General features: G+C 38.9%; 2 protein-coding genes and 1 long non-coding RNA gene across 6 annotated transcripts in view; 1 reads left to right on the plus strand and 2 right to left on the minus strand.

Moving 5' to 3' along the window:
• PACRG (parkin coregulated) overlaps positions 1 to 3,416 on the minus strand; it is a 217,922-nt gene extending 214,506 nt beyond the window's left edge. For both annotated transcript variants that reach the window (XM_027454268.3, XM_027454267.3), the window contains exons 1-2: positions 3,248 to 3,416; positions 2,909 to 3,075 (exon numbers count right to left, since the gene is read on the minus strand). In XM_027454268.3, coding sequence (XP_027310069.1) covers positions 2,909 to 3,055 — 147 coding nt within the window. In that variant the 5' untranslated portion in view covers positions 3,056 to 3,075; positions 3,248 to 3,416. The remainder of the gene's footprint in view (positions 1 to 2,908; positions 3,076 to 3,247) is intronic.
• Positions 3,389 to 27,730, plus strand: part of PRKN (parkin RBR E3 ubiquitin protein ligase) — a 765,547-nt gene continuing 741,205 nt past the window's right edge. Inside the window, exon 1 of one of the 3 annotated variants that reach the window (XM_072035883.1) lies at positions 3,389 to 3,673. In XM_072035883.1, the coding sequence (XP_071891984.1) occupies positions 3,667 to 3,673 (7 nt within the window). In that variant the 5' untranslated portion in view covers positions 3,389 to 3,666. Of the gene's footprint in view, positions 3,674 to 6,811; positions 6,836 to 27,730 lie in introns of those variants that run through there. The other 2 variants (XM_038177503.2, XM_038177504.2) reach the window with 2 other exon arrangements.
• LOC140002171 (uncharacterized) lies at positions 14,716 to 27,178 on the minus strand. Its single transcript, XR_011808309.1, has 3 exons — positions 26,700 to 27,178; positions 18,517 to 18,738; positions 14,716 to 16,673 (listed from the first exon to the last, which is right to left on the minus strand). It is a non-coding gene; the product is annotated as an uncharacterized lncRNA (long non-coding RNA).

A 27,730-nucleotide genomic window follows, 5' to 3' on the forward strand; every position in this document is an offset into this window, starting at 1 on the left:
GCAAAAGTGCTTTTACCACTAGTTTATTAAAGAAAAGGGGGCACTAACACTCTTATACACTTACAGAAAACAGGAAAAAGTAGCAACTATCCAGTGGGAATCAGAAGTGAAGAGATATCTTCCTGCTGTCCACATGCATGTACAGATATTTTTGTACTTGCTACCCTGTGTATAATTTTTAAATTATAATTCTAATTCTACCCCTGCAGTACATTCAAAGTATGAGCATGTAATATGGCATTCTTGATTCCATGTGGAGGACAAAATGAGAAAAATGTAAATGTCATGATATCTAGCTTGTTAGTATAGAAGACCTTTATTGGATCTTGGTCTTAATCTCAACTGCTGTACAAATTTCTGATTTTGGAAGGCAGTAACATACAACACATCTTCCAGTTCAGGAACTATTTTCTTGGTGAATATTTACTAACTAAGGTATCCTGATTAGTAAATTTTAGATATAATATGCCAAAGCTGAGAAATGTCTTGAATATTCTACGAAAATCACCAGAGGCCTATGTTCCTGTACTTACTACTGGCTATGAAAGCAGACCGTTGGAAAAAACTTCATCCATCAACTTTCACTTAAAATAGCTTAGTAAGATACTCTTTATACAAGTAGTATCAGAGAATTCTAGAACCTTTAATGCTATATTTACAGTCATGTATGCATAATGGTAAACAGTTAGACTCTATACTCTTCTTCTTACTACATGCTTGCAGCAAAGGTTATTAATTTGTACCTCATAGTCTGACCTGGAGATGCTGAACATGTCACTGACAACACTGTGTCTTGTCATGCTGTTAAAAAGAATTACCATGCTTTAACTATATTAGCCTGCTCTGCTTTTAACCCTCCAATCAACTCCTAAGCCTTCCATGACAACTTCATTTCTGATGCCCACCTCTGACAAGTGAGTACTTAATAAAACTGACACTCCATTTCATCAGCTGTTGAGAAAGAGAAGAGGAACTCCCATTTCTGCACAGCCAGGGTGGCAGTAAGAAAATCCTTTCTCTATTCTGACCTTTTGCACATTGACCTCAGGGAAATAATTCCAGTGGCTGCCTGTCCTCGCTCAGAACTTTTGGAAAAACAGCCCTGGCAGGATGAATCTTTCAGGACCTTCATCAGTTTTCACTGCTTCCTAGGGATGCAGGAACAGAACCTGTGGAATGGCTCAGGACTCAGTTAACCCTACCTCTGACAGGGTGCCATGGGGGCAGGCAGGCAGGGCAACAACCAAAAAGGTTCCCAGACAGATCAGGGAATTGCTGCTGTGGGAGAGTTCCACAGCTTAGCCAGGGAAACCCATGACTGATTTGATCTTCTGCTAGGGATCTTCTGCTAGTATCCCACGTCCAATGGGATACTGAACCACTTGACCTCCAGAGGTCCATGCCAAACAACATGAAACATTATTCAGCGAGTGGCTCCAAAGGCAGTAGATTTGCCTTTTTGCTGTCGCTTGACAACACTACCATGATTACCATGATTCTGCTAATATTTAGCAAGTTAGAATTGTGACCATAAAAGTTAAAATTCTATAAATATTTAAAAGAAAACTTAAATTCTAATTAAAGTGATAGTTAGTTATGTTCATAAAGGCTCCTTTTTAAAAAATCAAATACATGTATTTCTCAAACCCTGATGAAACTGCAAGTTCCTCCAGACTATATCACGTATCTTTTACATATCAAGATGTGAACAAGTATATATCAATGCTCATAACTTGAATTTTGTCCAGTGAAATATCTTTAAAAATTAATCCTTAAATTCACTGAAGTGTTATAGTCTACTCCACACATCTCTAGAGTTAAAAACAAGATAATCTTTAAAACACACCTTGCGCTATTTTTGCATTGTATTCTTCCCACTAAGATAAAATATATTTTGTCTTTACTAATATGAAGAAAGCTGTTTATGCATACAATTTCTATTCCATTTAAAGTTTGTTTTAAGATGGACTTTTTTTTTAAGAGGGTGCTCTGACAGATAAGTCTAGAGACTGCAAGAGGAAGCAAAACATGGGAAATTATGTACTTCATAGCTGCAATCAGAAGGATATATAGAATAATAAATAAAATCAAACACAAAAAGGTGAGAATTCAAGACTTTGTTTACATCTTGATTTGTGTGGGGAAAAAAAAAAAAGTCCGATTCAGAAGTTTAAGGATACATGTGCTCATATTAGTTTTTCCACTTACACATTGACCATTTGTATTCTGTGCTAGTTAAAACTTAAATCTGATAAAAGTAGATAAATAAAACAGTATAAAGCAATTTGAAAGGCCATGATCCTAGTAATTTCACTCACGTACCTCCAATTGTTAGAAATTAGGTTTGTTAATGAAAATGAAGCTTGCTGGATCAACTCCCCTTTGAACTATCAGCTGGAAAATTAGTTTGTTTCCTGTCTAATGTTCTTATAATTGTATGTGAAAGCATTTTACCATTTTTCAAGATTATTTTAAAAACTAATGTATTTTCCAGGTCTTTGCCATCTTGTGTGATGCTTACATCAAACTTACATCACACTGTGACAGCACATGAGAATACTTTCAAAAAATACTTTTCCAAAAAACTATCATTTGATGGTATTTTGCTACGTGCGAGGTAGTAAGCCAAGTAATTCCATGGGCTGACAGTTTAATACGGCGTGACAGAAAACTCGTGGCACCAAAGCAATACCCTTGGAGGTGCGGCATCACCCTGAGGCACAGGCTGGTACCTCGTGATATTAATCCTGTGAAGCCCGAAGGTGAGTTTAGCCACCAGCAAACTCCAGGTGAAGTTTTAGCCCCCGCCCAGCTCCCTCACACCCCCAGTTTCACCCCGCTCCGCTTCCCGGCGGCGTGGGGGTGCGTTAAGCGCCCCCCTTCCCCCGTGTGCCAGCAGCGCACGTACCACGCTGTTCTTCATGAGGGCCTTGACGGTGAAGCCGTCGGTCACCTGCTGCCGGATTTTCTTCGTGCGCCCCAGCGGCTCCTGCTTCTGAGGGCGCCGCTCGCCGACGGGCACCGGGGGGCTTGCGGCCGCTTTCTCCACCACCATCCCGAGAGCCGACGGACAGACTGCAAGGGCGGGCAGACAGACAGACAGACACCGGCCCCCACCGCAGCAAGTCAGAAATCGCGCCCAGCCCGCCTGTGCCCCCCCTTCCCCGCCGGCGGCACCCCGCTTCTGCCGCCCCCAGCCCGCATCCCCCCCTCTGCCCCCGTTGCCCCGTCCCCAGCCCCGCCTCACCCCGCGGCGGGGGGCGCTCGGGAACGGTTGGAGACCGTTGGGGACCGTTGGGGACCGTTGGGGGGCTGGCACCCCCCGGGGCAGGCGACTCGAGCCCGTCGCTAGGCAACGCGTCAACAACCCGCCGCCATGATGGGGGGGGGGACTGGCGGGGGGCGGCCACGCTCACGGGGGAAACCCCAGAGTGGAATAAACCAAGCTGAAGAGCCCCACGCAGCGGGAGGGCGGGCGGCGCTGAGCCAGCCGGCAGAAATTAGCAGAAATTAATTAAAAAGTGTGTGGGTGCGCGTTCAGGCGGGGAGAGAAGCCTGCGGTCACGTGAGGTGCGGGGACGCCAGAACTACATTACCCAGAAAGCCCCGCGCACCCCTCCCCCCCCCCCCCGCGGCGCTCCCGCAGCTCGCCCCCTCGCCGCCGCCATGATAGGTGAGTGAGTGAGTGAGCGCGCCCGGATGCGGAGCCTCCCGCGGGGCCGCCCCTCCGCTGCCCCGCCGGGCGTCACGGCCCCCCGCCGCCCCCCTGCCCCGCCGTCACCGCTTCCTCTCTGCCCCCTGATACTGCTTATCCCCCTTTTTTGCTCCTCTGGTGTGGGATAAGGCAGCAGCAGCCGGTCCCGGGGTTGTCCCCAAGGTCACCCCGTGTTGGTTTGAACTCCCGTGCCCGCGGCAGTGCTGCGGGGCGAGGTCCGCGGGGTGGGCTCGCTCTGGCAGCGCTCGCTGGATGTGGTGTAAAAATAACAAAACAACAAAAAAAAGTCGCGTGATCCCCGTGGGAGAGGGGAGTGTGGCTGGTTGGGCTGCCAGGTGGCTGTCTGGTGCGACGCGCGGGGCGGGTTGCTCAGCTGGCAGCTTTCCTCTGGGATTTGGGAGGTGAATCCGTGGCTGCCGAGCCCCACAAATTACGGGGCCAGTCTCTTCTCTCTCTCCTCTCCACATTGCTTTATTTAACTTTTTAAATTTTGTGGTCCATCTGAATCTAAAGCTGTAAAATTCAAGCCCATTATTTGTCTTCCTTGAGCTTCTTGTTTCATCTTTGGTGTAGGTAACATTGTTACATGCCTACATAATGCATGACCTGTTGAAAAGCAAGCAGTGTCTGATCAAAAAGTCAGAATCTTTTTAAATTAAACATCTCAAGAATGTCTTTGCAAATTACTCCAAGGTTCCTGTGGAACTTTCAACAAGATTAAATTTTGGTAGAGATAAATGAATTTGATTATTTGTGTAATGTTTTTTTTTTTCCTTTAGCTTTGCGAGCACTTAAAATATTTATGTGGCCTTTTCAGCCCGTATACATATTATGCAGCTGGTCTCATACTGAAACCTTTTTTAATGCATGTTGTTGGTTTGGGGCTTCCTCCCCTGCCCCAAGATATGAGAGAGTATTTCAGATAAAGGCCTTGGCTCAAGGAAAGCACAAGAGGTCAGGTATTCTACTATATCATGTTACAGTGTTACCACTTCTGCTGATTTGATGCCTTATAGTGTATAAAGCGTGTGTTTACAGAACTACTTTGTTTGTTTGTATTTGAGTGCTTTAACAACACTTTAAAAAGGTAAGTTGAGTGTACATAAGTGACTCACCATAAAGTTACAGAGTTCATGCCTCCAGCCTTCGTAATCTTCATGATAACATTTACTCACTGTGTGTACAGGTAACATATTTATATGACTGAGGAATTGTTATTTTACTTTCACTGCGGCAGACAAGTGTTTGTGAGTATTTATTATGAACTGTACTTCCCAATTAGTTGCAAGCTTATAAACACAGCCTTACATGCCCTGTTGTGTTGAATGAATTAAGCAGCAACCTTTTATGGAAAAAAAAAGTGAAAAAAATACAAAAACACAGACACACGCACAAATTAAAAAACCCGTGTAAATGTAAGAGTTGTTTTCACAGTGCATGGTATAGTGAGCTAGTCTAATAGTCTGCTTTCTGAAAAATTTATTCTAAACACTTAAGAGCTAGGAATATAGTGGCAAAAATGGGGGCAGGAAGGGAAGAGGGAAATAATGTTCAATCTGTGCCAGCTCTCCTTTGATCTGAGTGTTTAAAGAATTATGCTATGAGGTACATGATATATTTTCCAAAATGTGTTACAGTCACATCTCTGGAAATGTTTGATGTCCTCTAAGAGTTCTTGTGGCAAGAAATTCTACAAGACAATTCTGCAGCATAGGGCAATTAATTCCTTTAATTGATTTTTAATTTCCTTTCTCTCACTTTCATTTAATGCTTCTTCGTGCTTGTGCTATGAGATAGAACAAACCTGATTACCATGTTAGCATTACTATTTTATATTTTTATCATATTTTTTTCGTATTCATCTCACTATTTTTTTGCCTGGTGAAATTGGTTAACATTTTTACTCTCTTTCTCTAAGTGTTTGATCATGCTTGCACTCTTCTTTCAACTTTTCCCCAAGAAGTGTTTCAAGTTTTGCGTGTGTTTTCTTTTTTTTTTCTTAGAGGAAGGATTTTTTTTTTTTAATGTATTATTCCAGAAGAGGCTAGACCATTGACTTATATAACTATTTCTTAATATTCTTCATATGATTTCTCATCCTGCTTGTTATTACATTCCCATCTTGTTGTTATTTGTTGACTGAAAAGAGATACGCAAAGAAAGATTTGCCAATAGATAGATTTCCCAATGCTAACGTTTTACTTGGGGAAAAAAATACACAATAAAAGAAAGATGCTTATTTTCAATAGGAGGTTATTCCTTGAGGGAGGATTTCAAAATATGCAAATGTCTTTATTTTCATCTGTGTGACATCTGCGTTTAGAATACCATATCAGCAAGCTAATTACGTAACAGTCCATTTGTGTGGAAAGTCCAGGGACAAATTTATCTGGTAAGGGCATGGCAGCTGACCCGTGCATGGCACTGCACTGAAGTCATGAGTGTTTCTGGAATTTTAATTCTTCAGAACGTCTTTAAAAGTATTTGTCAAGATAAATGCCAAAGGTGCCTCTTGCTTTTATAGATGCTTTTAGATGATAGTTTGTTCTGTAATGTGCTTCACTTCTTGCGTGAAGTTACAGGAATGATTCCACAACTGTCCTTTCACTTATGCATATATTATTTAAAGTTACAGCCTATTTATACTGCTTGCTGATGGGTTGTTGAGTTAAGAACTTCAGAAAAAAAATTAAAAAAAAATATATATATAGATGTGATTAATCATTTTTACTCAAGAAAATGATTCAATTATATAAATGATGAACACTAAATTAAGCATTCAATTTGAATAGAGCGTACTGTATGTGTATTTGTGGTGGTTTTTCCTTGCTGGGCAGTTGGATTCCACCATAACCACTCTCTCACTTCCCCTCCTCAGAAGAAGAGGGGGAGAAGAAAATATGCTGGGAAAAAAAAAAAGGCTCCTGGTTGAGATAGGGATAATTTAATTAAAAAGAAAAGGAAGGGGGGTGGGGGGGTGGGTAGCAAAGGCTGTGTGGAAGCACAGAGAGAGGAAAAAATATTCTCTACTTTCCATGAATGATTGATGTTCAGTCATGTCCCAGGAAGCAGGGCCTCAATATGCCTAGCAGTTGTTTGGAAGACAAAACAAGGAGACAAGTAAGTACTTGAGTAAGAGACTTGGTAAGTACTTGATCAACGTTTGGGAGATCTGGATTCTTGTCTTTGCCTGAGAACTAATTCTGGGCAAGTGTTTGACTCTCCTGAAAATGAACATCTCAGTTGTAAAACAGGAGACATCATAGGAGGTGAAGATCATAGTTATAGATTGCTAGCTTTATTAATCTCATGAAAATTAGAATTATTTGAAAATTAGCGGTCAATTTTTTTTTCTCATTGTTGCATAAGAAAGGATGATTTTTTTTTATCAGCATTTGGCCAGGACTGAGGGAAATGGATCCAAGTCATCTTGGTCAAGGCAAAGTAAGTGCCTAAGCGTTCTCTCCTTTTCTTCAGTGTTTGAAGACAGAGAATCCAAATGTTTTCTTCTCCTTTGTATTACTCTACAGGAATCCCACAACAAAGTCATTTCCTTCTAATGCTTATCTGGTAATCACCTATTATAAGTAAATGAAATAATTAAGGAAAAATATATAAATTACTTAAGTTGGTATATCTTTCTGGCACCAGTCAGCAAGCATATTATGTGTTCTGAGCTTTTGGTGTTCATTACATGGAGCTTGCTTTTACTGTTCTACAGGTGTCAATAATTATAGTTGGAATTATAAGCAAAAGTCTGGAAAAAACAATTGTTTTCTCAGCCATTTGTTCAGAAGTTTTCAGAAATGTTTCACAGGTTCTTAAAGCTTTTATCTATTTCAGTATTTGAAAGATTCCATTCTTTTTCGTAACTTTGATACATGTAACATTGGTAAAATACTGGATTTCATTTTTCCAGCTTGGTCAGAGCAGAAAAAAAAACATTTATAGCGAAGATCTCAATCTTAAGTCTTCATTTATTTTTTTCTTACAGGTCTATCTATTTGACAGAGTTACACAATTTGAGTCTTTTTTTAAACTAGGTGAAGTCTGTAAGGTTTGATAAATAAAATCAGTACAGCATCCATGTAGACACATTGCACTGCTTGTCTGTTATCGCTAGTGTCATGCTGCTTTGCAATGAGCTGCTTGTAGTGCACTGTCAAAATGTTGGAGAGCTTTTTTTTTGTGAGGACACAAAGAATATACAGTAGGGCCTTAAGTATTTATGAAATATGTTTTGCAATGAATTTGCTGTTAGTTTACATGCAAGTCTTGCTATTTCAGAGTGGTTATTGATGATAATTTTAAGGTTAAATTTTTTCTGCCACTAAAATGAGAGAGAGAAAATACTGTTAGCTAATGATGTAATTATGGAGTAATAGTCATGATGAAATGGTGAGAGGGTTGTATTTAAATATGGTTTTAAAAACAAACCCCTATTGTTCTTGTAAGCCAGAAACAAATGGAACATGTTTCATTATTACGATTTTACATATGAAATATTTCTTGGTTGACTTAATTAGCCATTCATTGACTAATTCTAAGTAACATTTCTTAATCATTTTCTGTAACTGCTAAAGAGAGATCATTTGCTTTGGAAAGAAAATATAAGTGGTAGAATAACAGGTCTTGTGGATGAGTTTGTTTACTATTTGCTTTTTGCTTTAAAGGATAATAAAGATGGAGCTATTATGAAGTTGAGGGCTGCTTTTTTTAAATTAGCAACGAACAACATCAGGTTGGTCAGGAAGTAAATACACTACTGTTACTTTGAAAGATGATAAAAGATATCCTTTGTGGGTTGACAAGAACTAGACAAAGACTTCCCATAGGCATGTGTACCTAAGTTAATTTGATAAGAGAAAATTTTCAGGTCGCAAAATTCCCAGCAGTGTAATTTGATGCACCATTGCTAATCTGTGTCCTGTGGTGAAGAAGGCTAAAACTGTAGCAGGGAATGTGACAACAAATGCTAATCATAGGCTATCATAAACAGCAAGTGAAGTAACCCTTTTTCAGCTCTTTAGCAGCATACAGCTTTTCTGTTGCTATCTTGTCATAATAATGTCATCTTTTAATAAATAAGCATTAGCAAATCTTCTGCTTCGCTGTTTGCTGTATCAAGCAAATACTACAGCGAAATCAGTATATATTTGTGTTAAAAATAGAAAAAAGATACAAAGCTAACAATGTTATTTTGTGTTTTATACTACTACTCGTTTTTTACAATGGGAAGCTAGCAGTTCTGTAAATTTATCAGTTTTCTATTTTATTTTTATTTATTATTTTATTTATTATGTAGGCTTCTTAAAGGGTTACTTAAAAGTCTAAATTGTGGAAATTCAGTTCATAGTTAGGTCCTCAACTTCACAAAAAAAGCAAAGAAAAACCCCACAAAACAAAAAACAACACACAAAACCAAACAAAAACCAAAAATCAACAACTTCAGGTTTGTACTCTGGAAATATATTTTCAGATGGGGAAAACAACTTTGCTCAGCAAAGTACACTTGATAAACAGCTCTTTGAGATACTTTTAAAGGAAGAAAAAAAAAACACACAACAAAACAGCAACAACAGAAAGCAGTGCTATGTGCTGAATAGCATAGGTATAACACAAGATACAGATGAGGCTTAACACGTAGACTTAAAACACAGGTTAGTGTGAGGCTTTGTTTTCATGTTACAAATTAGGCTACAGCAGTGCTGTCTTTAGGTATTGCTGTTTCTCTTGCTGTACACTGCTCATTCGTGCCCTTAAAACAAGGAATGAATCTTTCAGTTGCAGCGGAGCAACAGTCTCCTGAGGCACCTTGTGAAGTCAAAAAATAATCTGGAAGCTCTTCCTTCTTAATCTGGGCCAGTTCCTGGAGTTAGTTCACTGTGGTGGCCCCAAAGTTATATGGCTGTAATAAAGGGACAACCCTTAACCCTGTTTTATTGCTTGGCCCTTTATATTGTCAAGTCATGCACGATTGGTGGTGGTGTGTGATGCTGCTGATTGCCACCTAAGGAGAAAATTTTGGTGCCCTGCCACCTAGCTGTGTGTTCCTTGTGCTGATACTTACATTCAGTTAGCCCCACACTGAGCTAATTGAGTGACATAGGTTATCAGAATAACACTTTTGGGCTGGGGGAAGTTCTATTCTTTTTTTTTTTTTTCATTTTATACCCAATATCTGTGTATCGCATCAGGCAAGCACCACTGTTGGTGCTAGAGAACTGACAGCCCACAGCTAGATTGGCTAAGTTACCTCTTAGCCAACAACACTGGCAATATCATGATCCTGAAAAGGCTCTCTGCAAGCTTTCTATAGGCATTATAGGAAAAAAAATAAAAAAGAACAAAAAAAGAAAAAAGACTTAAACTGACTTAAGACTTAAATTTGCAGGAAGATATGGGGGTGGCTTCATGGAATTTAACAGGACGTATCTCAGAAAATAAAAAAAAAAGGGGGGGGGGAGAAAGCCCCAAACCATTAAAAAAAAAAGTAGCAGATGACCTCTAGATAGCATTGTCAGGTCAGCATTTCTGTAGAGAATGGGAGATGAAGATGACAGTAGGGATGGGTTGTGAAGGGCTTTGACAGTGAAATATGGCTCATACAGCGGTAATCAAGTCAGGGGAGAATGGAAACTGGGGTGAAAGTTTTAGCTATCTGGATGACTGATCATACCCTTCTGTGTTGCACTCTTTTTCATAGTGTTGGTAATCTCTGCTTTATGCATAAGTATTTCTGTTTCTCATTGTTATGAAAATAACCCCGAAGAAAGAAAATGAAAATGAACTCCTTCATTATTTCCCTGAACAAGTTCAGACTAGAGAAAAAAAAAGTAGAATTCTGCAGCATTCTGTTCATCTAGCTGGTAGTTCTGAAAAGAAAATATAACTCCCTAAATGTAGGTGTTACTTTGTCACACCTCATGTACTGTGATCTGGTAGGTTATTGAAGCTCTTCAGTCACCAGTATTGTTTCCAAAATCAGGTTGTACCCAAAAAACTCTACCAGTCATTGTGCTCAGTCCCACCTCCTATAAACATTTTGAATTAAATAAAAAACAAAATCTTGAATTAAAAAGAAGGGTTTTTATTAAGGAAACCCTTAATGGTGAACTGAGAAAATTCCTACCAAGTTTTTGAACTTGTTTGCTGAAGTATGTTATGCCAATCTAACATCCAGATCAGCATTCTCTGGAAGAGCATAACTACATGAAACAGGTGATACTGCATCTGCTGCTGCTGTGGGTGTTGGAGGGAGGAGAGGCAGAGTCAGCTGTGTGATTGTGTATTTCTAGGATGCACTATGCCTGACTTTTTCAAAAGATTTACTGGGTTCTAAAGCATGAAATTCAACATCTTGTGCTTTATCTCAGTCTCTGAGCTCTGTGAAGAGTTTTTGCAACAAATTAATAGCGGACATCAAAGACAGGTGGCCCGCAGGCTGATAAACACTGGTGTTTAGTTAAGTGTTAAGAAGTGTACTGCTTTCTAACAGAGGACTTAAAAATGTGGCATAGCTGACTTGTAGGAATGTATAATTTTACTATCCCCCGTGCCTTGTAAAAGGCCAAAGCTCTTCGAAATATTTGTCTATTTTGAGGAAAACAATATTCAATCATTTTATTTCTTAGGTTTGCTCTGGATTAATGCCTTTGAAATCATATGCCATACTTTGAGCATGTGGGAATTATGAGAGCTGTGCATATTTTTAAAATGACAGAGTTTTACACCAGAGAGTATAACGTTTTCTTTTACCCTATGCCTCTCACACAAAGTGGCCTAAGAAAAGAAGTTATCTTCTCCTTAGAAAAATACACAGCATAGGCCATTGGTGCTAGTGGTGCCACAGGGCAGGGCTCCAAATGGCAGGGGGCAAAGCTGCCCCCAGGACCTGTGTCAGCCCCCGCAGAGATCCCAGTCAGGGACCTTCCGGAGAGGTTAGGCAGTGTCGGGCAGCATCAGCCTCCTCTTCCTTCCCATGGCAGCCTCTCCTGCTGTGAGCTGAGCTTCAAGGAAAGGTTGGACCTGGTGCTTAGGGACACGGTGTAGTGGGTGGCATTGTTGGCAGGGTGATGGTTGGACCATGTAATCTTGGATGTCTTTTCCAACCTTAGTGATTTTATGATTCTATTCTGTGGTTCTGCTGCTATAGGAGATTAGGGAGGGAAAACTGCAGTCCCACAAGTTGTGCTGGACTGATTCTGACTCCTGAAATGGGGCATAGCCGTTGGATTTGCATTTCTAACTGTGGTTACCATACGCCTCAAAAGATAATAATGGTTTACAGTTCCTGTAAAATGCATAAGGAAATGTAATGGAAGGTAATCTTATTTGGAAGATGCGATCAAGTCCCAGTGGTAGGCTTGGGAATGCACAGGTTGGTGCCAGTTTAGCAACCAAAGGGAAAGTATTTGGGGAGTCCTCTAATTAGAGGTTTGGTTGTTTGTCTTGTCTTGTCATCTTGGCATTCTATTTTGTTTCATCTATTCTGGATGTTTCTACCACAATACATACTGGAATAATGGTATTTTTTAGTTGTAGATCACTAAGACACGTTCTTCAGGAATATATGGAATAATATTTCTGATGTTTAATTTGATTAAATATAAAATGAAATCTGAGTATAAAAGAGTACCTGCATTTTGTACACATGACCTGTTTCAAGCCTTTTTATTCTGCAATTGTAATTGTATCATAATATATACAGAACTGCATCAGGAAACAGCGTTTATTTTACTGGGTATGTACTTTGTTGATTCTTTTCCTACAAAATGTTTTGCTATGACTTTATCAGTAAGGTTTTAAAAAGTTAATATCATATGAAACTGGTTATCTTTAAGAGACTTCTGGATTCTGTTAGGTACATGTGGGCATTTTGGATTTGTTTGTTTCCTGGAAGAGTCCTACCCTTTTCTCTGTTGTCTGGTTAGTACAGGTGTATCTGAAAATGAGATGGTGAGTAGATAGGATAAATGTGTGTGTAAGACCTGCTTCTGTATTGTGCTAAATGCTTGTGGTAGTAGCGTTGTGTAAGTCAATTCTGATCTAGCTAAATCAGTCATGAAAAGATACTGTTCCTATTTCTTTTTCCCTTCCTTCTCCCCCACATTGTCTGCTGCCATCTGTGCATCATGCCTCATTCCTCTCACTGACCATATTACTAATTGGACCGTTGAACTAATTAAATTTACTATCGTAGTAAAAACCTGCCCATTTTTGCTGGATATCGTCTTCATGGAATGGCCCAGTGAACACCAACGTCAGCTCAAGATAAGTGGGAAGTGCAGAAGGAGAGAGCAAAAATAGGACAAAACAATTTTAGCAGGATGCTTTTTGATCTGTGTAGCCCTTCTTGTGTATGTTCACCCTCAATTAGTGTGGCATATGCTCAGCTTCTACTGATGTCAGGAACATATACAGAGCTGACCAAGGATTTCACAGTCCTTTGGACCAAAGAAAGAGGATTATATAGGAATTCCTCTCACTTTTTCAAAACGACAAAGATAAACTGAAAACAGCATTTGTAGCAGGAACAAAATTCTTGCATAATGAATGTGTGACTATAGTATCTATTTTTATCTGTGAAAATATTTGTTCCAGCTCATCTGTGAGATGAGAATAAAATTAAGAATTCCAAATTCCACTGCTAACTGGAAATAATTAGAGAAAGGCCTATTCTAAAAAAATATGCAAATTCATATGATATTTTCTAATGAATAACAGCAAATCATAGAATCATAGAATATCCTGAGTTGGAAGGGACCCTTAAGGATCATCAAGTCCAACTCTTGACACCGCACAGGTCTACCCAAGTTCAGACCATGTGACTAAGTGCACAGTCCAATCTCTTCTTAAATTCAGTCAGGCTCGGTGCAGTGACCACTTCCCTGGGGAGCCTGTTCCAGTGTGCAACCACTCTCTCTGTGAAGAACCCCTTCCTGATGTCCAGCCTAAACTTCCCCTGCCTCAGCTTAACTCCATTCCCGCGGGTCCTGTCGCTGGTGTTAATGGAGAAAAGGTCTCCTGCCTCTCGACACCCCCTTACGAGGAAGTTGTAGACTGCGATGAGGTCTCCCCTCAGCCTCCTCTTCTCCAGGCTGAACAGGCCCAGTGCCCTCAGCCGTTCCTCGTACGTCTTCCCCTCCAGGCCTTTCACCATCTTCGTAGCCCTCCTCTGGACACTCTCCAACAGTTTCATGTCCTTTTTATACTGTGGTGCCCAGAACTGCACACAGTACTCGAGGTGAGGCCGCACCAGCGCAGAGTAGAGCGGGACAATCACCTCCCTTGACCTACTAGCGATGCCATGCTTGATGCACCCCAGGACACGGTTGGCCCTCCTGGCTGCCAGGGCACACTGCCGGCTCATATTCAATTTGTTGTCTACCACGACCCCCAGATCCCTCTCTTCTAGGCTGCTCTCCAGCGTCTCATCGCCCAGTCTGTACGTGCAGCCAGGGTTTCCCCGTCCCAGGTGCAGGACCCGGCACTTGCTCTTATTGAACTTCATGCGGTTGGCGATCGCCCAGCTCTCCAACCTATCCAGATCCCTCTGCAAGGCCTTTCCACCCTCATTCGAGTCCACAACTCCTCCAAGTTTGGTCTTAAGAGTCCTTGCCAAAGTAATGCATGTCATTTTTGTAGGTGCATTGACAGCTGAAGCCATTATTGGATTCTGTTTTGATAGCATTGCCTCAAGAAGTGGAGTAGCTTTCCTAATTAGAAACACATACATCCCTATTTACTCAAATTAATTTATTGAACTAAAATAGGCTGTATCATGAGACTATCTGTTGTGTAAGTGGTCAAGCTATAGAAGCAGACGACAATACTGAGAATGGTGCAGGATTTTCAGGTCATTGTATTTAGTAGAAGCCCAAGGGAAAGTACAGCCATTAGTGGAAACTCTGTTACTTTGCAAAGTAGTTCTATGTAAAAGAGATGCAATTTGTTCTTGTCAATCAATTCCATTATTTATTGATTTTTGTGTGTGTGTGTATGTGATACATTGTACATAAGTATTGTACTGAAAATCAACACAAAATGTAGCCGGTGATGTGTGGAGTTTTCCATTAAACAAGGAAAAAATGGAAATTTAGAAATCTACAGAATGCAACTGTAAAGTTCAGTTTGGAGATTATTAGCAGGCAGGCTTTATTTATATAATTGTCTGTTATTTCATAATACATTATTTCTACCATCTGAACTACAGTGTGTTCTGTCATGCAAGTGATTACATTTTAGGAGGGCTTATTTCATAAGTAGCTAAATTTTAATACAATAAATTATGATCTTTAAAAACTGTATTGTAACATTTTCTAAGTTTTCAAATATTGTACTGTAGGCCTCCCCCAGTCCCTTTGTATTTTGTCATTGCAAAAAGAAGAGAAAGATGAATGACCTTACACAACAATTCAAGAACCTATTGGAAACTTCTCATCTTTTTCTTCCTGAGGGTGGATAAGATGGAGAAAATCAGATCATTGCTCTACACTTTTTGAGGCAGAGTGAGGCCTTCCTAATTATATTGCCCAAAAGATGGTTTAGTAGCTTTTATATTGCATCAGTTTATAAACATTTTTACATTTTCATTGTTAATGTTTGACCCAGGAAAAAATCTAGCACAAAAATTATCCTTTTGAGGATTACGAAAATAACTGAGAGATTTGCCACAAACAAATTATAAAATCTGTATTAAAATGATGAGACAAGGAATCATTCATTTTTTTTTCCCCAGCCATTTGTCAAAATTAAATTTGAGTTCAGCAATCTTAAGGGTAGAAATTAATTGTAAGGCTCCTTCTTATTTAATGTCCAGACATTTCTACTGTGGTAGCTGGCACTTGTACTGGTAAGCATGCATCTCTCAAGTCAATCTGTTAATGAGTTCTCATGAATTCAGTGAAAACATTTCAGTAATTTGTCACAACTATGATGTACTAAATACACATCACCTTTATGTATGACATTTTAGTGATGTTTTCTGTTTTACAATGGCTGTATGCCTATCTTGTGTAAGCCACAGCACCTTCAACAATTCCTTCTAAATATCTGATAGTGCTTTCCACAAGAAGTGGCTTTGTAAATGAATTGCTTCAGAGAAATTAATCATGTTTTCCTGACTTTTTTTATTTGTTTTGTTTAAATCTCTGATGTATTCTAGGCAGTGAGGGTAATTTTATTTATTTTTTTTTCCAAAAGCTCTTTTGGACTTTGGAATAATTTGAGACCATCTGCAGAAATTAATACCTCTGTTCATGCTAATGTTTTGAATGGAGAAAAGTTTTTAAACTGACTATAAAACTTCAGGTTTTCATTCCCTCTAATGACCTCTGTATTTGTGATATCATACAATCACAGAATGGTTTGGGTTGGAAGGGACCTTAAACACCACCCAGTTCCAACTCCTCTGCCATGGGCAGGGACACCTCCCACCAGGCCAGGTTGTCCAAAGCCCCATCCAGCCTGGCCTTGAACACCTCCAGGGATGGGGCATCCACAGCTTCTCTGGGCAGCCTGTGTCAGTGCCTCACCACCCTCATAGTAAAGAATTTCCTCCTAATACCTGATCTAAACCTACCCTCTTAATACTCCACTCCCTGACAGAGTCCCTCCTCAGCTTTCCTGTAGCCCCTACAGGAAGGGCATGAAAAGGTCTGCCCAGGGCCTTCTCTTCTCCAGGCTGAACAACCCCAATGGCCTCAGCCTGTCTGCAGAAGAGAGGTGCTCCAGCCTGCGATCATCCTTGTGGCCCTCCTCTGGACTCACTCTAATAGGTCCATGTCATCCATGTGCTGGAGGCCCCAGAGTTAAATGCAGCACTTCAGATTGGGTCTCCAGAAGAAATTATTGGGATCCTGAAGACAGTTTTTAAACCATACCTGTGAGCTTGACTTCCAGTTATGATTTCTAAGGAAGACTGAAGACTTTCTGTAGTTATCTGGTTTGAGCTAAGCTGAAATAATAAAAGAAAGCTGGTTATCAAATGAACATTTTGAAAGAGTGACTTGCCACTAATGCCTTCCATTTTTGACCCTGCATTTGGAAATGTAAGATTCCAGTAAGATTTATTTTTGTTTATTCTCTGTATATGTCAAAAGTTCTTTTGCTATGTGTTATCTGTCCTTGTAGCATAGATCTTTTGGCTAGAAAAAAAAAATCATTTTTTACTTGCCTTGAGTTCTGTGATTTTGTAAGGTCTTTTATGGTTACAGGTCTTCTGTGCCTCCAATCTCTAAGCTTAAACCCATTGTCTGAGAGTGTATGCAGTCTCGGAGTATATTAAAGAAAGGCATTTAGAAGTTGATTTGATTTATTGTTTAAGAGCAGCAGACGCTGGTAAAGATGAATGAAAATACTAATTGAGGAAAGAGCCTGTCATTCCATAGTAGTTTAAAGGACAGCAAGGTTATAATATATTAATGTTCAGGAAATTAAAGAACAGCTTTTTAGAGTATTTGCCATCAAAAAGCGTTGGTTGTGCCACATCATTTGTGGAGGTGCTGTGAACAATATGTTTACTATCACTCAGGCATCTTTGTTCACTTTTTCTTTATCTGTGAAATCTTATGTCATTACAAAATTCTTGAATTTTACTGGTGTACTATATAAAAGAGTAAGATTATTATATATTAAGCTTGCTTGTGATGATATAGATGAGCACTGAAACAAATCCATCTGCGTTGTTGAATTGTTATTAAAAACAAACCTTGTTTTTTCTAGTAACAAGAGATGCTTTGCTTTGTTCATCACTGTTTTTCTCTGTAAATGTAAAGCTTTTCTGCATGATGCTGTGGTTCCACTAGTTCCATTTCTTTGTTTTCCTGTATTTTTCTACTATTTGCGGTGTTCTTTTCTACATCTTCTGTGTAAGATTTCTAAATGTTTTGCTCAATGGTGAATTTGCCCTCATAGTTCATTGATTTGTTTTTCTTCTTCTGGTTAATTTAGACAATAGAACTGTCTTGTGTCAGATCTAATATATCAGATTTAATAACTTTCACTGTATAGAGCTAAGGATATTTAGTTAACTTCAAAAGAGCATGAATCACAGGAAGCTGAAATATCTGGGCTTTTCAAGACAATCTGAGACATTTCTCTAAGCCACCCTTTCCGTCAGTGGAAGCATTAGCACTGACTGAATTTTCCCTTCAAAATTCAAGGAACAATGTTCAGTTGCCTTCTACCTTAGTCATTTTTGTGTAGGTTTTCCTTTTTTTTTTAAATATGTTAATCCTGTAAATTCCTGGTGATGTCCTTTGAGGTCATCGAAAAAGTATTTCTAGCTTTCCTCATTGGTGTTACATTAAGGAATTGTGGATGATGGAAATGAAAGTGGTTTATATTGGACATCATATTATGTCTCTGGCATATGGTTCTCCTTTCAATTTTACTTTTTGTGATGAGCTGACATATTTTTGGTACATTTATCTTTGCATTTCTTCCCTTTTCTGATACTGTGTCCTCTGTGGAATACTCTCAGTGGAAACATATGTTCAGAACTTCAAAGTAATTACACTATTACTAAAAGCTTCGTAATCAGATTACTGAAACTAAATGTTGAAAAAATTTGATTTTCTTTTATCCAATCATATCAATTTCATTCCAGTCTGCTCTGCAGCTGATTGAAGAAACATGGCAGGACAAAGTCAAAGGCTGTTTATAAAGAACATCTAAGTCTGCTGTAGACCAGTTCCTCATGAACAAAAGTGAGCTTAGAGCAGTTTCTGGTTTGAGAGAGCAGCATTAATTTATATATGTATTGCCCATTTTAACAGTAAATTTTTAGTTGTAGTTACCTCCACTTGCCAAAGTGTATAACTTGCCACAAATGAAGCATGACCCTGTCTCCGTATGCTTATTGACCCACTTTTGTAGAAGCATTAGGCTCAGTAGGTATCTGAACTCCTTTGTTTACAACACAGTGCATTTATTCTCGTTTTTCTTCTTGTAAGGATGAATTTGTTGTGATCACATGGTTGCAGCCAAAGCTGTTTACTGTCAGGAACAGTTTTTTTGATCTAAAAAAGAAAAACAACAGCAAAAAAAAAAGCTTGTCATTTTGTTCTAGAAGAGTTAGAGTGCAATTCTTACACTTGTGAGAAGATGTCATGAACAGGAGGTATACGTAATATAATTTCTTCCTTAAATTTTTTGTAGCTCATCTGGAAAATGTGGGGTTCTCCTAAGAACTAGAGATGTTGACTTAATGATCTTGAACCAAAAGGTTGCTGTCTATTACAGTCTCACTGGGCCCTGGGTGTAGCAGTCTGTTGACATGCTTCATATTTTTTCTCCAACCTATATGAATTTGCAGGCTCACTGTCAAGCCAAGTATTTTGGCTTATTGACTTTATATAATCTTAAAGTATTTTATTGATATTAACTCTGCACTTATGTTTGACCTAGCTTTAGCCTGATGCATCTTTTATGTAAACAGATGGAGCTCTGAGGCAGATAAATCTGAAGACTAACGACTGATGTTTTGATTTTTAAAATTTTCAGTTTTTTTCGTATTCTACATTTTCTGATGGCCCTCATTGTACACAATAAAATAGCAGATGAAGCTTAAAAGTTTCTTTTACAGTACTTTTAGCATTTTCCATTAGAATTATCTTGTTGGAAGCAAATGTCCCATCTGGTTTACTCTTTAACACAGCAAAACTCCTTAGTGAGCTGTGTGGCGGAGCCTGGCTGAATTCCACACAATGCAGCTCTTGGCCCTAAGCAAGATGAGCACAATCTGTTTCCCATATTTCTAATAAAGGAAACGAAGAGTTTCTTCATTTGCTTCTTTATTTCATTATGTTTACGTTTTATGCCTTCCTTTCTTAGAATAGCTGATTTCCTGCTGTTTTCCATTCTTTTTTTTCCCATACAGGTAAAACAAAAATGCATTACAGCCTTACAGAAGTACCGAGCACTGCTCTGAGATAACATTAAAACTCCCTATTTTAAAGCACAGCATGGGGATTTGGCCACATCAGTTTTACTAAACATTTGAAACTTAGTGGAGGCACTTCAGGAGCCATTTCTCGTGCCTTACTTGTTCTGTGAACAAATCACAGAATCACAGAATCACAGAATTTCTAGGTTGGAAGAGACCTCAAGATCATCGAGTCCAACCTCTAACCTAACACTAACAGTCCCCACTAAACCATATCCCTAAGCTCTACATCTAAACGTCTTTTGAAGACTTCCAGGGATGGTGACTCCACCACCTCCCTGGGCAGCCCGTTCCAGTGCCTAACAACCCTTTCAGTAAAGAAATTCTTCCTAACATCTAACCTAAAACTCCCCTGGCGTAACTTTAGCCCATTCCCCCTCGTCCTGTCACCAGGCACATGGGAGAACAGGCCAACCCCCACCTCTCTACAGCCTCCTTTAATGTACTTATACATAGCAATAAGGTCACCCCTGAGCCTCCTCTTCTCTAGGCTGAACAGGCCCAGCTCCTTCAGCCGCTCCTCATAGGACTTGCTCTCCAGGCCCCTCACCAGCTTCGTCGCCCTTCTTTGGACCCGCTCAAGCACCTCGATGTCCTTCTTGTAGCGAGGGGCCCAAAACTGAACACAGTACTCGAGGTGCGGCCTCACCAGAGCCGAGTACAGGGGGACGATCACCTCCCTAGCCCTGCTGGTCACACTGTTTCTGATACAAGCCAGGATGCCGTTGGCCTTCTTGGCCACCTGAGCACACTGCTGGCTCATATTCAGCCGACTGTCCACCATCACTCCCAGGTCCTTCTCTGCCTGGCAGCTCTCCAACCATTCCTCTCCCAGCCTGTAGTTCTGCTTGGGGTTATTGCGCCCCAGGTGCAGGACCCGGCACTTGGCCTTGTTGAACTTCATACAGTTGACCTCAGCCCATCGGTGCAGCCTATCCAGATCCTCCTGCAGAGCCTTCCTACCCTCGAGCAGATCGACACACGCACCTAGCTTGGTGTCATCTGCGAACTTACTGAGGGTGCACTCAATGCCGTCATCCAGATCATTGATGAAGATGTTAAAGAGGACCGGCCCCAGCACCGAGCCCTGGGGGACGCCACTAGTGACTGGCCTCCAACTGGACTTGGCTCCATTCACCACAACTCTTTGGGCCCGGCTATCCAGCCAGTTTCTAACCCAACGAAGCGTGCGCCAGTCCAAGCCAAGAGCAGCCAGTTTCTTGAGGAGAATGCTGTGGGAGACGGTGTCAAAAGCCTTGCTGAAGTCAAGGTAGACCACATCCACAGCCTTTCCCTATAAATCTATAAATTTCCTTTCTCATTCATACTTGAGAATTATTGAGTTATAGGTACTTAAGATGGATAATTCTTCTGTTTGTTTTTGTTCTTGCATACTGTGTTTTGTGTGCAGTTCTGCTTAGGTGTTATCGAAATGCATCTCTGAATTATTTTTTTCTTCTTCTTGATATGAAGAGAAAAATAATTACACATTTAATAAGCATGGGGTACTTTAATATTGCATGTAATGCCATATAGCTAATCCAACAGTGTATCAAATCAGTGAACAGATGCTGTATGTTAATATGCTTACCTTTTGCTGAGATTCTGGTTTCTTAGCCAGGTAACTTCCTGACCAAGTCATGTAACTTGCATTAAAGTGATCAGGCTTTTTTGAGAGTTCAGCTTTGTGATGTTCCATCACAAATATGTTTAGGATTCGATTCCTTTCTTCTCACTTACGTAGTGTTTTACATTAAAATACCATCTAAACTTCAAACAGTACTACTTAACTCTTGCATATGTTATTACGTGTATTCAATGACAAGACTTAAAATGTTTCTCATAGTGCACTCCACTACTGAAGGTGTGGCATTTCCTACTTTCATCTGACACTGATAGCAGTTTAAAAATGTTTTCCATTCCTGATTTTTCAATATTAAGCAATCAACTTTCTCTTCAATATAAGTAAAACTGAGAAATATAAGGAATCTCCATGGGCAGTAGAGGGACAACTGATATAATTCTGTTAAGGAGCAGAGAAGTCCTTGCATGTCACTGTGAAATAAGTATGCAATATTAACTCTCATTTCTTTTCAAACGTGTTATTTTAGAACTGTTCATCTAATCAGTTTCCTGAGCTAAGAGAAAGCAGACAGCCTGCTGTAAACCAATTTACGATGCAATTGCCACATGCAAAAAATCAGATAGTTGATTTTGTGTGAATACAGCTTTTGAAATCTTACTTCATTTTGAGACATGAATATGATTAGGCAGCCCTTTGAGGACAAAGGACTGTGTGCACAGGCAGAGTCTTAATTTACTTTGCCATTTGTGCAAACAGAGGGGGGTTAAGATACAAGATCAAGAAATGTTTGTTTTCTTTGTTCATTTTTATCTAAATGAAATTGTTATGCATATCTTCTTGCTGCATATCTTTACTAGAGAATTAGACTCTGTTTACTTAGCAGTGAAGACATTGTCAAATAATGTAGATTTCTTTAGATGGGAAGTTGGGGTCACTTTTATTGCCTCCCAGCTTCCCAGATTTAGATGTCAACTATCTTAAGAGAAATAAGTGACTTTTTGAGAAGTCGTAGCAGCTGTTTTTACTGTAAGGCAGTAATGTAATTCTGTTTGTCATTGGGGTTTATGTCAGGAAAAACAACCTTCCTGGGCTAATACATCGCCGAGTAGGGAGTGAATGTGAAACACCAGGGAACAGGTATTATACTCAGGGTAAAGAATCAGTATCTAAAAGCCTGACTGTCCTTGTTTTTGCAACGTAATCAGAAATGATTCCTCTAAAATTTGCCTTTACAATTATGTAGATAATATATCTACAGAATGATGATACAGACAATAAACAGTCTTCTTTTTTGAACACATTTTGTTGGAAGTGTAGTAATAAAATTCTTTAGTCTCATATACCTCAGAGGCTTTGCCCTTTCGTCATTTATCTGTGCGGGATGCTGAGTGCAATTTACAGCAAGTGGCTCATTAGTACCTTATTTCTTAATAGAAATAAGATTTTCAGGTATTGTACCTGCTTCTCCAAAGAAGTCAGACCCAAGCATTACAATGAGGAAGGGTGAAGTAATTGGCCAGAACAAAGCCCATGTAAGCCTAGAGGTGGGGATGAGTTGAAACATCTCACTGAAGGTAAAAAGCAGGAGGAAAGGATTTTATTCTCTTTAAGTGCTACTACTAAAAAGGCTGAGCTTCTTTATCCATACTGCAGTATGATGGAATACACTGAATTTGGAAAGGAGAGTTCTACCCTTGTCTGGAGGTGACCTGTATTCCTTCCTGATTCTTTCCAGGTTTCTCCATCCTCACAACCATACATACTGCTTTGATAGTGATGGTTCTATTTCAGGAAAAAAAAACAACCCTTCCTATTCCTGCTTTTTCCTACTTCCAGCTGCTTCCACAAGTATTGTAGCCATTGTGACTGTTCTTTCTCCTTATATAAGGTGGTGATTATTTGGATGAGTTTGAGTTTCATGTGGAGGCTTACCTGGAGGATCTGACTTTTAATTTAAAATTAACAGTGCTGAGCATTTTGAGTTCTTGGATGTTTTTATCTACCAGACTTTTATTTAAGCAATTAATCTGCCATCCTTTCATGGCAGCATGGGAGTATAATTTCTTACAAGAGTAACCTCATATGAGGGTTCGGTAATATTTCTTGCATGGGAGGCAGGTGTTAGATATATATATATATTTTTTAATTTCATATCGTTTGGAGTTCTGCATTTTGCTATCTGCAAAGTCAAACTTCTTTCTAAATATTTTTGTTAACATTTTTAAAAGATTTCTGGAGCTCAAATAGGTTACATAGAAATTGCATTTTTCTGAGCTGCAATATTAATGACATTTACTTGAGATTTTTGTCTGTTCCTCGAACTATCCCAGGTAAAAATTCTAAATAAATATTTATGGAATATATTCTTCAGTTGCTTTGAGTAATTAGCTATCAGTTTTAAAGTATCTATGTTTCCTTTATTCTTTAGTTTAAGGCTTTTCTTGTCTTCATCCTTCCTTGGAGAATTAAATTGTCCAAATGTGTGCGAGTACTACAAGAATTGACAAGCAATATTGATTGTCTCCTCAGTGCTTCAAGTGGAACATACGTTTTTCTTTGCTTTTTTTTTTACCCCTGCATTCCTATCTACAGGTGTGGACTAGATAGGATTGTATTGACCATTATAAGTGTTTGACTTCAAAACCCAGGAGATAAGCTGTGTACCAGAACAACAACAACAAATCAAATCTCAATGAAGAGTATTTGTATTAAACAATTTCCACTCCCATCCCATAAATATGAGCAAAATTAGATGTGGATTGTAATGATGCTGAACATACATATACTATTCTTTACACACTTGGGATTAGTTTTTGTCCTTCTTAACACCAGTGTACAAGAAGACTTAAAGCATACATTAAGTAACATTATTCTTCATAGAAGTTAAATCTAAAGGTAATACAGTAGCAGATTAAATATATATATATATATGTATTTTTTTTTTTTCCAGTGGAAGTTAACTAACACCTAACAGTGCTTTTTCTTGTTAATTAAAAGAATCTAAGTTGGAATCTAAATTTTCATATGACTAGAAATTCTTAATGCATAAGTTATCATTTTACTCAACAGACTAAGTGTTTGAAATGGACTTGCTTTCCTATCAAACAGTAATTTTATAAATAATTTTATAAATATTTTTTTTCCTGATTCATTTTTTTTTTTCCAATGCTATTGTGCTGATAACTCAATGCTAATTTTGTTCCATTAGGTAAATTGCAAAAATACAGTTTGGGTCACTAATCCCTACCCTTAATGTGCTTATGTGGAATGCTTTTTTTTTTTTTTGAATCTGTCTAATTGTTATCATGTGCATTGTAGTCAAATACGGGAGTAATAGGTGACATAATTCTATAGTATGAGCCACCTCTTCCATGACCATGAAGAACAAGGTCACATATTTTTTATGCATGCTAACTGGTGTTTATTGTAATTGGTGTTTATTGTAACTGGTGTGTTTTGTTTTTTTACTACATCGAAAGTATTATAATTTCAAGTCAAATTATTTTACATCGTAGTTACATTTTGTGGAATGTGATTTGTTTAATCTGTAGTTGAAGTAAATATTGAAGAATACATAAACTGAATAAAAATTGAAGTGAATGGGTCTCAGAATAATGAGAGCACAAATACATTCACAGTATACCTAGATGTGAAGAAATCTGACTCTTCAAATTTCTAGATAAGCCAAATCCTGGTAGATAGAAATTTTGTATTTTTTACTGATCTATTGTTAATAACACGTTTTAGAAGGGAGTGTAGAATGCTGAATTTAGCCTGAAAATTATAAAAAATGGAGTTCTGTAGAGCTTTCAGTTTTCCAGGGTTCATGACGGTAGGCTTATTCTCATTTTAATGGTAACACTGTTTATCTGACTTTTCCTGTTAAGTTGTTTCAATAAGAATGATGCCCTAAGAGTGATGCCCCTGTAGTGAACTACGGAAGGTGCAATGAATTATTAATAACAAGCAGAATTTAATGTGGTTTTATAGCCCCTGAAGGAGTTGGAATAGTGTTCTCTGTAAAACCATTCAGTTCACCTGATCTTGACAAATTGGGAGCATCAAAAACACACTCCTACTTGTTAACACCAAAGGGGGGAAAAGGTGACTTGGGAATGCATCAATATTTAGCCTTCTTGTAGAATCTGAAAAGGATAATGGTGAACAGCGGTCCATAAATAACTGTCTCCTGTCTTTGTGCTTTGATGCAGTAGGCTAATACTTTTTTTCTGTGAAGTTAACCTTTATGGCTCTATTTCTGTTTCAATGAAAAAGAAAATGATAAGTTTGTGATATTGCATTGTTCATTTGTACTGATTACATGAGTTAAAAATGTGCTGTATAGCAATCCAGTATGTAACAAAACAAATATAGTTATCTTAAAAAATAGTATTGTCTTAATAGGTCAGCCTAGCTAAAATTGCTTGTAAGTGAATTGTAAATTCTAGAATTGGTGAAATAGACAAAATTTGTTATTGACATTCTAAAGATCTAATAATGAGTACTTGTCCCCAGAGTAGTTGAAAGGACTGTCCAAAATGAGATTAATCATATCTTTATTAATATTTGGTAATGTGTCCATCTTTCTCAATTATTTTGTTTATTCTTACTCATCACTTATCCAGTTAATTTCCAAATGTTATATCTTAACTGAATTTGTTTAGTTCACCACTGGTCATGAAACAAAAGTAACTGAAGAATTGGTGTATTTAGTAGTGTCTTTCTTTTAGTACACACAGCATCACCTACCGTGGAGATGAAACCAGACAGTAATCAGCACAAGTTTGTACTAATTCTGTTCAGCCTTCTCCAAGCAGAATATTTTAGTTAATGTGCTCATTGTTACTTGTAGTGGCAGCTGACTGTAAATTATCGTTCTTGCATTTATGCTGGGAATCAAATTGTGGTTTTATTACAGCAGCTCTTTTGTTAGTCTACTACAATTTTGTTAATTTAAGGCAGAGTAGTTTATCCCTCTTTTCAGAGTAGGCAGTTACTTCATCTGCTTTGCTGGGATTTCTCTTTACTAAAATAATGCAGCTTCTGGTTCTCAAAAGTTATATTAATTTCCCATTGAGTCTGAAGCACTCCTCTATGATGAAATGCACCCATTTAAAAATAAAATAAAAAAATGTTGTCTGTTAGTTTTAACACGCCAAAGTGTTTTTATTAGGCTTTTCTTTTTCTTGTACTAAACTTTTAGTGAAGAAATATTTCTGTACAATGCCACTTGTACTTTCAACATGTGCATTTGTTCTTTTTGTAAGTTGCTTTTTGGGTTATTTGCTAGTGGTTAGGTAAGTAGATTCTAATGTTACTCATTCGTTATTACAAGGTGTTCACTTGCAAAATAGCTGTAGCGTGACTCCCCCACTCCCATTACCATCGATTTGTCTAATTGTAACTAGCTGCATGCTAGGTCATTTTAGTGCAAAATAAAATAGGCTTACTTTTATCTGCAGCTGGGGTTTTAGACTCTTTTCCAGGCTCTGACAGATGAGATCTAGCCAGCCTTATTGTGGCAGTTAAGACGTGACTTTGGCCAGAGGCTGCTGCCCTCAAGCAGAATCAACAGAAGCAGCGGCAACACGTGAAGAGGCTCTCCCCAGCTGCTGCAGTCCACCAGGTATCACCTGGGAGATTCTCTCCCTGAGTTCAAGAGTGGCCCATCCCGATCTGCAGGAAATCAAGCAAATGTGGTATGGCTTAGCAAGGAGTTCCTGAAAAAAATTAGGACTATAAAGGAAGCATGCAAGAGCAGGAGTCAAGGGCAGGTGACCCTGGAGGAACCTGTCCAAATGTGCAGGGATGGGGTTAAGGAAAGAGAAGTCCAGCTGGAGTTGCATCTGGCCAGGGATGTGAAGGACAAAAGGAAGGACTTGCGTAGGGTTATCAGCTGAAAAAGGAACTCTAGGGAAAAGGAGGGAATAAAAATGCATCCACTGTGCCAAACGTGGGGTGATGACTTTCAGCAAAGAGAGTAACAAAACAGCTGCAGGAAAGTAGTGTCTTAAATTGTAGCTGTTAGCTCTGTAAATGCAAATCATCTCTCTTAGCAACAGCAGCTAATTTTATATTGCTTTGCACCAAAAGAACTATCTTAGAAATGGTCACTTCATTGATTTATTCCTCTACTTCTTTCCCCTCTTCCACCATGTCCTCACCACACTGCATCTGTTGAGAGCAGTAGAGCTGTAGTGTAGATTTGGAGTCTTTTTTTTTTTTTTTAAAAAAAAAATGGTTTTGATGAAAAGTTATGATGAAAAACTGGGATCTAACAGCTTGGTGAACTTCAGAAAATGCTGGAATGCATTTCTGTCTGTTTAAGGTTAGAAAACTTTACATCTTTCTTCTATGCAGTGTTGTTGTCTTCTGCCCTTCCCTATAGAGAAAGGAGGACAGTTTTGCAGTGGCTAATTAGTGTTAAATAAAAGCTTTTTTTATACTTCATGTCCCATTATGCAAACACTTTTGCAAATAA

This window comes from Anas platyrhynchos, chromosome 3, assembly GCF_047663525.1.
Source record: "Anas platyrhynchos isolate ZD024472 breed Pekin duck chromosome 3, IASCAAS_PekinDuck_T2T, whole genome shotgun sequence".
Taxonomy (NCBI): Eukaryota; Metazoa; Chordata; class Aves; order Anseriformes; family Anatidae; genus Anas; species Anas platyrhynchos.